The following is a 13,994-nucleotide window of genomic DNA, read 5'->3' as shown; positions in this document are numbered from 1 at the left end:
ACATATGTTTATGAAAATGCCATTTCCTCTGCTGCATGATGTGCCTTTGATTTCCAACTCCGATTCTACAAGATTGACTCTCCTGAGAGCAAAACCCTCTCCCGCATGTCCCAGACCACACAGATTCCCCATCTGACACTGCCATTCCTCTACAGCACAAAGACAAATATAGGCATCCTTAAAAGAATGTGGAATGGTCGGGCTCCTCGCCAAATGCACATTCACAGTTCTGATGAGGTTCTTTTGGGCTGGAGACTCTTTTGAATGCACAGCTTTTGTGAAGGTCGCCGGCAGCTACAGATATCCAGCATGTTTATTCATCTGAGATGAGAGGCTGATTTAAATAAAACACAATATGTAATAAATTAACGCTTTTACAGAAGGGAGATGATGAACAGAGAGAGGATTCACTGCATATTAGTTGATGATATTTTAGAGGCTATGAATAGCAGAAGAGAATGAATGAGAATAAGAGGAGAGAATTGGAGCCTTGCGTGAGAAGAAATCAAATGAGAGAAAGAGGGGAGAAGAGAGGAGATGGGGAAAAGAGGATAGAGGAAGGGAGGGGAGGACCAGAAGAGCAGATGAAGAGCAGAGGAAATAAGCAGATGTGAGGAGAAATTGAGAAGATTTGAGACAATAGAATGAGACAAGGGGAGAAGTGATGAGAATAAGAGGAGGGGAGTGAAAAAAAGAAGAGAGAGTGATGAGACAATGAGAAGAGGGGAGAGGAGAGATGATAACAAGAGGCAATAAAAAGAACACAAGAAAATAAAATGAAGTCAAAGACAAGAAGAAGGGAATATGAGATAATGCGACATAGTGGAGAAAAGACAGAAAGAGGAGACAGCTGAAAAAAGAGAGAGGTTGTGACAAGTGGAGAAGAGATGAGAATAAAAAGAGGGAAGTGGAGAAAATAGGAGAGAAAAAAACTAAGGAAGAGCAGAATACTCCATCTGTGCATTCAGTCTTTCTGTAATTGCATTAGAATTTCAATGGTGCTTTTGAAAAGCACTGAGCAGGAGCAGCCCTCCAGATGAATCAGACGGCGCTGAACATTTAAAGTGAATCGCATGCGCGCTCAACATAAAGTAGCATTGATTAAACTTAATTAGGCTTTTGGTGGGCACTCAGACTACACTCTGTGTGTGTGCGCGCACCGTAGCTTTTAAAAGGCACACAATGGATCAGTTCATCTGTAATGAAGAATATCGGTGCTGGCACTCGTGTTTGTTCGAGGGAGACGCAGAGATGAACCTCTGACACAGATAAAAGGAAGCAATAGTATTTAAGAGTCGTTAGTTTACATCAGTCTGTCTCGTACTAAACAATACCGACGATTAGAGCAAGAAAACCTAAATTAATTCCATTTGGGATGACCAGAGCTGAGCGGAGCCAGCCTAGGAGACCGATGGGATGCCACTGGTTGTTTGAATTCACAGCTCACTGGGTTTTTTCGGATCCCCGGTGGAGTGTAATTGGTATAATTCGCTGGATTAATCAAAATGCGGAGGCCTGGAATTGGGAGATGCTCCAGCGTGCCGCTCAGCAGAGTGTCTGGGATGTGGCCAGGAGGAATCAACTCTGCCACAAAGCTCCGTCTCTCTTACATAGTCTATTTTATTCATTTAAACCGATCTGCCTCTCGCGTATCGAGATTAGTCAGCGCATCACACGTATACACACATTATGGCCTCCGAGTTACACACAGAACTTATGATACTTATAAAAGCAAACAACACAAGGGCCAAACAATACGATGTTTTCTCGTAATCATGAGAAGTAACAAAAGCTCTGACATACGACCGAGCGAGATATTCATGTTCAGTCTGAGATTCTCCTGCAGTCTCGTATGAAGCACATTACTGACAGTGAGAGATCTGCGGTGTGAGAGATGGAAATGTGAGATCACTCGAGTGACTTCAGTGCCGGTGTGTGTGTGTGTGTGTGTGTGTGTGTAGGCTTTAAATGCCAGCTCTGTCAGGGATCACACTCTTTTCTTCACCGGCAGAGAAGACAGGAATAAATAAATAAATCTCTCACTGGTTCATTCCACACTGCCTTTGGAGATTCAATGGTCCCAACAAATGTTAACACCGTAAAAACGAATAAACACTCCTTTGTTCAAGTTTTAGTATTGTATAGCATTCAAGTACTTTTCAATGAGGTAAATGCGGTTTCAATTAGGAACAGTGAGTGTTTTTCTTTTTTTGTTTGTTAATAATATTGTTTGATAAATAATGATATACACAGCTATTCAAAAATAACTGTTAAAATAACTGTTTTAGATTTAAAAATATTTTAAAAGGTATTTATTTCTGCAATGGCAAAACTTTCTTAAGCAAAAGTTTTACTTAATCGTTTAATTACACGGTAACAAAGAAACAAAATAAAATGTAACCAAAAAAAAAACCTTACCGACTTGAAAAGTTTTATTTGACTCTATATTCAACTTTTTTTTGTCCAGCTTGTTTGTAATTACAGACCTCTGTACTGACTCTGCAAAAACTATGTTCTTTTTAAGATGTGTGTGTGTTATTCTGATCTCTGGTCGATGCAGAAATGTGCAGATTAATAAAACTCAACACTCTTTATTTATGCTTCTGGGCCCCTGAGATCTTAAAACACAAACAAATTGACAAATAAAGGGCTGGATCCTTCAGAGACAAATAAAGAAAACAAACCTGCAAGGATCCTGTCCTGAGATCCTCACACACACACAAATACACACACAGCACTTTGAGCTAAATCACAGCCAGATGAAAATGCTGAACAAATCCAGAACTGCACGCAGTCTCTCAGGTTCAACAATTAGCACTCAAGAGGGACATTTCTGCTAATTAATTCTGAATGTGTAATTAGTGGGAGAAACGGAATATTGAAGAGGTGAGAGAGAGAGGTATGTGTTTAGAGTGTGTTTATGTAGCCAGAATTCTCAGGTTATGCATAAAACACACAAAAGTACCAACAGCTGACTGAAATCACCATACCATGTAGACTCAAACATTTGCATAACTCAGCTAGGGCTGCACAATTGAATTTCCAATCGTAATTACAATTATGGATGGCACAATTACGTAATCGTTCAAAGTGGCAATTAATCGTTAAAGTCCACTTATGTTATTCTGCATGCTTAATCAGAAATTATAGTGTATATAAAGATATAATAAAATATTAATTATATACACTTTTTAAATAATATTTTATTCAGGAAGTATGCATTCAATCAAAAATGTCAGTAAAGACTTTTACGTTACAAAATATTTCTATTTCATATAAATGCTGTTAAAAGAATCCTAAAAAAAGGTATCATGAACGAAAAAAGCAGTACAACTGTTATAATAATAATACTAATGAATGTTTCTTGAGCAGCAAATTGGCATATTAAAATAGGACTGGGCGATATATCGAATATTAGTGTTCTGTTCTCTGTTCTGTCATGAGATCTCGACTGTATTGTTTGCAATTGTGATCACTGAATACATGCACTAACTCGACAGCTGATGTTTGAATAGAGAAACATAGGATATGGTCATTTGGAATTACTATTAGGAAAGTTCATTGTTATATTTAGGCTACCAGTTTTCATAATATAGACATAGAGTGCAAAAGTATTTGGTATTCGTTTATATATAAAGAAATACCTTTGTGCTTCAGCAACTAGCTCCCCATCTGAGAGGGTTTTTAGTGCCAGTGGGAACATAGTTTTCATGTCACAGAACTTCTCTTAAACCAGAGACAGTAAACAGACTTGTGTTCTTAGCTAAAAACTTGTGCATGTGTTATATATATATATATATATATGAGAACAAAAAAAATATTATCCCAGTTTATTTTCCCCAGTTGCAGTTTAAATTGTGAATTGCATGCACTAAAAAAGTTGAAAGAATGCACTTTCTGTTCTTGTTTTGCACTACTTCAGTTACATATACATGTGTACATTTAATAAAAAGCAGTAAGTGATCACTTGGTCTACATTTTTCTTTAAACTGCTTAAATTAAATTAGCAGTTCAATCTAAATAGTTTTTGTATGTTTTTTTAATGGGGCAAAAGAAAATAGAGTTTTTTTAATTATTTAAATGCGAATGCAGACATATCAAGATATATATCCGATATCGTAAAAATGTTGACAATATCGGGATATATATATATATATATTTTTTTTTTTATATCGCCCAGCCTTATATTAGAATGATTTCTGAAGCATCATGTGACACTGAAGAATTGGAGTAATGACAGCTGAACATTCAGATCCGTTATCACAGAAATAAATGGCAATTTTACAATTTTAATTTTAAATAAAATTTTAAATTGTATTAATAGTTCACCATATCACCGTTTTACTGTATTTTGATCAAATAAATAATGCCTTTGTGATCAGCAGACTTTTTTCAAAACTGTTTTCCACCAAAAATTACTGACCCAAAACATTTAAAAAGAAGTGAATTTTTCCTGGAAATTCAACAAAAATTGTTTGTACACTGATGTGGTAAAACTAGGGCTGCACGATATTGGGGAAAAAATGACATTGCGATATTTTATTTTTCTGCGATATATATTGTGATATGAAATATAATCTAGTTTTTTCTTACAAACAAAAATGTGGTGAGCACACTTAGATTGATTAATATTCGCGAGGGAGAGAGAGCAAGACAGCGCTTGTGTTGTTTGAAGACGGTAAGTGTGAGAGAGAGAGAGAGAGAGAGAGAGAGAGAGACTCTCTCTCACCCTCTCTCTCTCTTTCTGCCCTAGTAAACTGACAGGACTTAAAAACACATGCAAATGATAAACTTTCACTCTATGATGGTTTAGCTGTGCAATTAATCTGCAAATCACATTCGTCAAAGGCCGGGGAGCAACTGGCCCATACAGTTAATGAATAATGAATGGATCAACTACGACAGCCTACATTGCACATCCTGCGATGTGACTATCGTGGATTCGTACATCGCAAAATGGGTGCTTAAACAACACATCGTGCAGTCCTAGGTAAAACCAACCATTGCATACTATTGCATTAAATACATTTACATTGTCCTTTAGAAGATGCTTTGAGGACAATGGGAAGCAATCAATGAGGACAAATGAGGACAATGAAAGCAATCAAAATCAACAAGAGCAATGATATCCAAGTGCTATAACAAGTCTCAGTTAGCTTAACGCAATAAATACTTAACAAATTAACTAATTAATCTCATTTTATTATTTTTTTGTTTTTATTTTAAATTTGGTTAACACGAAGCAAACCATAGATTTCATAAGAAATGTATTTAAAAAAGCTTGCCATTTATACAAAGAGAGCTTCACATTATGAGATAGATCCTCAAACTAACAGTAAAAGCTATACTTAATATGAGAATACAGAGGCAATAACATTGAATGGATTGCAGTAACGTCACACCATTAACTTCAGCCCTGTGAAATCATCCTGATACTCGTAAAACTGTCTCCACCTCTTTTGTTTCAGATGGGTTTGTGTGTAAAAGCCCTAATCATCTCCTCTCCTTTTAACGAGGCTCTTCATTAGTCTGACCTGCAGACTTTCTCAGAGACACACACACACACATATATACACACACCCTGTTACCATGCCAACCACATGCTGTTGTCACTCTTGGCTCTGAACATCTTTATCAACTTCAGCAAGAAGGCTTTTGGCGTGGAGAGCCCCACAATTGACGTCTTATCAGACCAATCCCTCCGTGTAAAAATAGAAACTGTGTGTACGAGATCTGCATCTATCTCTCCATGGCATTCACACAGCATAGAAAAATCTCTCTTTGTGTAATGAGCCGTCGCTGGTGTGACAGAACAAGGCGCGCGCACACACACACACGTTCAGATGTTAATGGTGATTTATGGTGTAAGGGCAGGTATTCATAAAAGTAAATGGTCTTGTAGGTGGAATGTGTGTGTGCGTGCTGCTCAATCATTTTCAAAATCCTCCACATAGCATCTTTCCATTTGTTTGTCGCAAACAGCATATTGTCCATGTCCTAAATATTTCTGTTTTATTACTTTGAAATTCAATTTGTGTATGTTGATCATAACGTACTCTAAATGCGCACAAAAGCTTCCTCCACAGTTCACAAAGTCCATTTACAGAAACCAAGCTTCATAACTATGGTTATGACGTCCAAAAAGCATTTGTAGACTGACAAAATAAATTAAATAAAAAAATAACAAACACTTGAGAGTCGTAGGAAAACACTAATCTAGGTTAGACAATAATAATGGGGTCACAGAGAAAAAGAAAATGGTCCTGAAAAATTTAATTATTTTTGGCAGAAGAACCCTTTATTAACTGGGTAAGTGGGCTTACAAAAAATGTAAGTATAAAGCATTACATATGATCCCTTTACACTAAGGAAAAAGCTCTGACATACATCACTGAAGACCGTTTCACCATCACTGAACACTAAAAGAATCAGATCTCCTACAGGTGAGCAGAACCTGCCCATGGCTGTAGATGTGTGTGACAGATCTGTTGAAGAGGAGGATGGAGAGGCAGGTCTTCATCCTTCAGTCCATCAAACAGCCCTTGACAGCTCTCTCTGGTCAAAAAGAGAGAGGGAGAGAGAGTGTGTGTGTTGTACGCGAGTGTGTCTCTCTGATAAGGGCCAGTGGGCTGCTTTGTCCTCTAGAGATAAAAGACCTGAAATGAAATCTGAAGACTGAAAGGACGCCGGTCCGCCCCAAGAGCTTAGAGCAAGAGAGAAGGAAAGAGGGAAAGAGGAAATGGTCTATAGAGAAAAAAAAGAGAAAGAATGCACACGCATGCGAGAGAAAGGAAACAAGAACGAAAGACAGTCTCAGGTACTTGTGGAGAGTTTCACAGCTTTTCAATGGTCTATTGAACGGCAGGACCAGAGGCTTCCTGTTGAGTGGATCTGGATTAAACAACTGCTACATGAACCACTCTCAAGCATAATGATTAAACACCAACGGTTCTCCTGTGAAAAGATTGATGAAAGCTTGACATGTGAGTGTAATATCACATAATCGTCATTTTAAACTAGAGAAGCAAAGCAAACTATGAGTACAAATATAAATCCTTGTTTGAACAGAGAACAGAGAGAAACAACAAAGAACGACAAAGACAAACGATAGAAACTCTATAGAGAATAATAATGTTATATAGAGAATAATATGCAAAAAGAAAGATTGATAGACAATGACAATCTATAAATAGATAGAATGACTGATAAACAAAACAATACTATAAAATATAGTATAAAATAATAGAATAGAGAGAGAATGACAGGATAATATATACAGTACAGAGTAATATAGAGAGAATGACGGAATAATCTATAGAAAGATAAAATGATAGCATGATAAAATACTCTACAGAAGGAGAATGATACATATATTATTATAATATAATATTATTATGATAGATACTGTGCACCAAATGATAGAATAATATAGAGGGAACGACAGAACAATATATAGAAAGAAAATGATAGAATAATAAAAAGAGAGACAGACAGAGATAGATAGATAGATAGAGAGATAGAGAGATAGAGAGATAGATAGATAGATAGATAGATAGATAGATAGATAGATAGATAGATAGATAGATAGATAGATAGATAGATAGATAGATAGATAGATACTGTAAAGAGAATGTTGGTACAATATAGAGAAAATAATAATAATTAGAAAGATAGAAAATGACATAAGGAGAACAACAGAAGGATATATAGGGAGACAGATCAATATATACCAGTACGTGAGGGCTTGTGTTTATGTCTATTGTTTTCAGGTGTGATGTTTCTCACTATGCACATGAGAAATGAGTCATTCTACATCCGCACACACAAAGGAGGGAAAATGAGTTGCAAAGGAAGGGATGGATGGAGAGAAAAAATAAGAACAAAGGAGCAGAGCAGAAAAGACAAAAAATGGTTTTGTAAAGGGACAGAGAAGAGATGTGACATTTACAGAAATAAAAGATGAAACCGGGATGAGGAAAGAGAGTCTCCTGGGAACACTGCACTAGAAGATACGAGGGGTGGATCGCTTTGGGGAAAAAAAGTGTTACAGAGAGAGAAAAAGAGAATATTGTGTGTGTGCTTGCGTTAATGTAGTGCAGACACATATAAAAGCTGTTCCTTCAACTCTGACAGCAGTGAACAGCCCAGCACCCGAGACCTCCCCGCTTTCAAAGAGCTCTTCCTCTCCGTTCCCACATCTCACACACACATCAGAGAGTCTCTGTGATCTGCCGTGATTCCTGACACAATGAAAGAGTCAGAGGGTGGGAACGCTCCGAGAGAGATGGGTGCACGAATACACTGACTCCGGAACACATGGTAAAACATGCCCTGCTGCGCCGAGGTCAGCTTATAAGACAAACTGGCAGATCTTCCTCACCTGAGCAAGAACCTCATTCAATATTCATGATGGGTCTCCGCCTCTCCATCACTGGATTTAATAGTGGCTGTGACTCAATTTTGCTTTGCAATATATGATTGATTTTCTCTGAATCGCTCTTACATGAAAAAACAGACGAGTGGAGAGCGTCCTCGTCAAAATGTAAATGACACTAAAGGGGATCCCAGAGACTACACATGCATATATAAGGCCCATGAGCCCGTCAATCTAATTCGAACCCCTGACAAGCGTGCGACAGAAGCAATCGCGCAGGAGAAACCAGATTCACGTTCAGCTCAATTAGAGCTGCGTCACCATCACCATGCCAACAGCAATCACTGCGCCGATAAGAGATAGAATGTAAGAATGATTGACAGCCTGTCAGCTCAGCTCATCTTTACAAAGTATTACTGTTATCAACAAGACAGAGTTAACTCTCTTTCAAAAGACTCATACGAGCTGGTTTGAAGATGCAATTATGGATCCAGAATTACATTCCTAGGCAAATCAAGACTGTTATAAACGTTAAATCTAAGTATGTAAGTGAGAAAGTCTGTTAGTTAGCGATCGTCTGACGGCTCTGAGCAGCATAGCAGAGCTTTACTTGATGGAGTGAGCCAAACTCCTGACGTTTGGATCTGATCGAAATTGTCTGTCAGAGTTCAGGTCCAGATGAGCTGATGAGTGGTGTCCAGTCCTCCTGATTCACATTCATCTGACGCGTCTGTCTCACTGAAGACCTCAGCGATCCAGCTCTCTCAGAACTACTCAGAGATTTCCAGCTCCTCTTGTGGGATTGAGATCTGTGTTAAACGTTCATTTATTGTTTCAAGTCAGATAGAATAAAATAAAATTTTTGACTGTACAAACAAGGGCTGTCGAATATAAAAGTAACTAAAAACATATTTAACACCAATATATTTACTTATTTCAGCTAACAATCTTATCTTACTTGACATCAATACACATACATTAAACTAGCTATTAATTATTAATTTATTTTATTTAATTTGCATGCAATTTGTTCGCCTTTATTGTTGTAGGACAGTGTAGATGAGAAGGCAATTTATCACTAGCAATTTATCACTAATTATTAAATCATTTCAATTTTATAAAAAAAAAATTCCTGAAGGAAATAAGCAACGCTGGCCTTCTTTTTCTTCTTTTTGCTCAGATTTAAAACTGCTAAATATTTTAGATTTTCATATTTCATCTGGTTATCTTCCATTAATGTGATACTTTGGCATGACTTTAAGGACAATACTTCCAAAGAAGTCAAGGAATCAGTTGCTGTCAGGAGGTGTGTTTCTCTCTCTTGGCTGCTGGAGGGAGACAGCTGTTAGTAATGCTCACTGCATTAGAAATTTATAAGATTCGCCGTGAAAAGCTGCCAGCACTTGTATAATAAGAAAACCGTTCCCCGCAGACTAAATGCACATTTCCAATGCCTAATATTTACAGTCTCCTTGATCAACAGACGGACAATGGGTTTGCACTCAAAACAGACAGACACTATTTATAATTGGGCAGCTGTGTAGACCTGGATGATGTCACGACCGCTGTACCTCCCAGTGCTGAGGCCGACCTCTTTAGTACAGAGAGCTTGTTGGACAAAAACTTTCAGAGGACAATCTGTGATCTAAGAGCCACTGACTTTTCCGAATACAAGTCCAGCTCATGTTAAAAAATAACAGAGCAGGAAGAGGAATCTTTTGGAAACATACTTATGTTGACTCATACTTATACCGACGTAACCCAGGTCGTATACATGTAGCTGAACACGTAGCCTGGACATCGCATTTGTCTCTCTTAATATAATGTATTTCCTCCCAAGTACACAGAGTAAATCTTTCTGATGGCATATCAGGATTTTTGTGGACAGGGATTTGATAGGGCATATTGGACAGGTCAGTAAAATATTAGAAGATATAGCACACACATTCAGAATAAGCCAGGAAAGTAATATGTTTGCACAAGGATGTATTTGATAAACCGAACACACTGTGGACTCAGCATTTCTCAACACTGGCCTCAATCTGAGAGAGTTTAACCCGTGTTAAGGTCCCTGATTCCCTCCCACAAGTCTGTATATTTACAGCACATACATTAGCTCCTGGAGATTAAAAGGTCAAAGGTCACAGTCAGTGACAATTGAGAGGCAGTATTTTCATTCCAGGAGAGATGACAGGCTCCCCGACACAGCCCGCCTAACTCTCTTCCTGTAAGATCACACCACCAGTTCAACTGTAACAGGAGCTCCACAGGAACTGGTTAGAGATACGAAACAAACGTCATGCTGATGTTAAACTAACTTAAGCCTGGTTTTTCTTTTTTCTGTTTAAGGGTATATATATATAAAGACAATGAAACAGAAGAGAGAAGAGCAGGCTTCACTCACACACACATCTTTAGTTTGACTTGAGTTTAATTTTTTAAAAGGTCTGACATGTTTTCATTAAGTTATTTTTTTTTACATCTCAAAAGGCTCCACTTTTAACAGGAGTGTGTAGACTTTTTATACCCACTGTATATGTTTGATGAATATATTTGAACATTTTAGAGATGGTAAGACAGCAAGAGAGATGAAGAAAGACAGATTGATTCTGATAAATGACAGAGCTGAAAACGTCCTGCTCTTGATTATAGATCTGAAAATCTTGTTCTCTACAAACAGTCCAAACAGAATATCAATGACAACTAACAAAGCACACACGCACAAATAAATAACGTTATATGCCACAAAGTTATCAGAGACAAACAGACAGCCACACACACACACACACACACAGGTTGGGGACTGTGTTGAGTCCAGGGAACTCCGATCCAGGTAAGGAGATTACAGACACACACAATACCACCGTCTGTTCGTCTTCCAGGAACAATCCGGTTCTCTGGAGCATCCAGGAAACACACACAAAACAAAATCTCTTCCATGGCCAAAAATTCCTAACTCAGCCCAACACCTGCTCCTCTCTCTCCCTTTCTTTTCTCTATGCCACTCAACAATAAAAGTCATAATTCATGCTCTCTATTGATCAAACCGAGACGCTGTTACTTTTACTTACATCATTTGAAAATCACAAAGTTCCAGCTATAATCAGACGCTCGTTCAGAAGCCTGTTGAGCAGGACCATCAGCATCCGTGACGTTACACCAGCTTTCATCATCCCGGCAGACTTTTATATTCAGGGAAATTGGGTGAGCAAAAGCAGCCGAACTTCTGCCATGGGAATTACAGGTGTGACTCCGCTACTGCGTCTTTTATTGCGATGAGAAAAAATGTATTCTTTGAGAAAAATGTGCTTGAGACAGATGAAAAAAGTGGTAGCGATGCAAAGGAAAATGTTATTGTGTGTAATATTTAATGCAGAATGATGGGAACCGAGCTTTCTCTATCAGCACCGCTTTAAAACGTGTCCTTCTATACGCAGAGTCTAAATAAAATCCTAGACTAACCACCCCTTGCCAACATCACATCAAAACCACCTTCTGTCAGATGCTAGCAGGGTGTTTGACAGGGAAATGAGGGTTTGGATTACACAAGTGTTTTAGACACCACACTGAAATGTGTGAATTTCTGCAGTAAACAGAGGACCAGAGAGAGATGCTGCATTCAAGTCCTCCTGGGAACTTCTTACTTAACAGTTTGGAAGTAATTATTGCATGATATGCATTTCAAATGATTTTGGTCAGAATAAATGTCATGCTCTGGCCATTTTCTCTCTTTTTTCACAACCAACTATCCAACCATCTATCGATCTACTGTACCCATCCATCTATTAATTTACCCAACTACCCATCTATCTGTCTATGGTCTATCTATCCAACTGTCTATACCATCCATTCATAAATCTGTCAATTTATCAATCAATCCATCTATCTATATATCAAATCATTAATCTACCTATCCATCCATACAAACATACATCTGTCTATCCATCCAACTATAAGCTGTCTCTATAACGATCCCTCTATCCACCTGCATATCTATCTATATCCATCCATTCATGTACTGTACATATCTATTCATCCATCCATAAACCAATTTTTCCCACAATGCAGAAGTCTCCAAATTACCATTTCAGGTTTTAGCAGACTAATCAGAATACCATCTGATTAAGAATATGTATTCAAAAACATAAGAACTTCCATTATTTAAAGATGCTTTGTTATTAACAGCTGTCTGACTTGCACAGGAAATTTACATCTCTTCACACATAATGTCACAAGTTTCAAGATTACTGTTAAGTGTAGCTGAAAAAGTATTTTTCTCTTGAACATAAAACCAAAACCCTGACTGTATTCTTATGAAAATGCAACAACCCTACCAAAACATTCATTGTTTCACAATGTGAACAATATCATATACAATTGTAAAAATAACATGCTATAAAGTTAGTTGGTTTGATGGCATGTTATTGCAAACACAGTGTGTGTTCTGGCAGAGCGAGGGCTGTATGGCCTTTGGGTATTCACTGTAACGGCACACAAACGGCTCACAAAAGCAACCAGCAGAGCCCTGATGAAAATCACACCATTACATCTGTAATTAACAGCATGAAATCCTGCCACAAAACCCCTTCAATGTCTGAATAACATCCCTGATCCATGCGCCCACAGGATAGCCAATGCACGTTCCCACAATGCACTGGGGCAGCAGGACTGATGGAGCTTTGGAGCTCAATTTCCAACACAATCATCCTCATTTCAGCCTGAAAATGCCAGAGAGATTCTGCTGCAGTCTCTTTAGTGAAAGGAAAGAGAGAGAGAGAGTGTAAGAGAGAGAGGGAAAGAGGGGAATAAAGAATGGAGGCGGACAAAGAGCGTCTTTTAACACCAGTTTAACAGTCACCTGGAGGGCATGAAGGACACGAGAGAGAAAGGAGACAGTAGTATGAAAGAATGTGTGTGTGTGTGTGTGTGTGTGTGTGAAGGATATGAACTCTTGCAATCTAAAAATCACAAACATTTACTCTCTTTATAGCTCTCTTTTTTTCTCTCTCTGAAATGTTCTGTACTGTACTCCCTTTCTTAAGTAAATACAAATTACTCCTTTTAATATTTCGCCAAGCTTTATTGGCATAATAAGGTATAATGGACCATCAATCTTCACATTTGTAATGATTACAAATGTAAAATCTTAAAATGAAGAACTAAAAAAAAGAAAGACAGAAAATGTTTTTGTTCACGGATTAGTCCATTTTTAACCCACATTTTGTGGCTGGCATCTACGTACCATTAGTGAAAGTACGTTTCTTTAATCTGCATATCAATGTGATAGTGAATGAATAAAACTAATTTCTTAAAACCTCAGAATTACCATTCAAAAGTTAGTATTTTAGTAGGGTTAGAATTCATGTAGAAATTTACACCAAGATCACCACAGCTAAGTCCGTAAATGTCTCTCACACAGCTCTGTGCATTATGCTCAACATTAGAGGATACTGACATATATTTTGCATTATCAAAGTCTAATGGTCTTACCTCTATGTCTGTTCGTAGTTTTGTCAAACATTAGCATGGCATCCTCTACCTGAAAAACACAAAACACATTCATGGGTCAAAGAACATACAAAGACCAAAGTACTCCAAAAAAAAAAAAAGAGGCAAGAAA

At 37.8% G+C, this 13,994-nt stretch overlaps 1 protein-coding gene across 1 annotated transcript in view; it reads right to left on the bottom strand.

Annotated features, from left to right (window-relative positions):
• LOC113109999 (RNA-binding protein Musashi homolog 2-like) overlaps positions 1-13,994 on the bottom strand; it is a 158,880-nt gene that overhangs the window by 46,709 nt on the left and 98,177 nt on the right. The window contains exon 7 of the mRNA XM_026273967.1: positions 13,865-13,913. Coding sequence (XP_026129752.1) covers positions 13,865-13,913 — 49 coding nt within the window. The remainder of the gene's footprint in view (positions 1-13,864; positions 13,914-13,994) is intronic.

Source organism: Carassius auratus, chromosome 10 (genome assembly GCF_003368295.1).
Source record: "Carassius auratus strain Wakin chromosome 10, ASM336829v1, whole genome shotgun sequence".
NCBI classification, from domain to species: Eukaryota; Metazoa; Chordata; class Actinopteri; order Cypriniformes; family Cyprinidae; genus Carassius; species Carassius auratus.
Note: the sequence above shows the minus strand (reverse complement) of the source record. Positions and strands in the feature narration are given on the sequence as shown.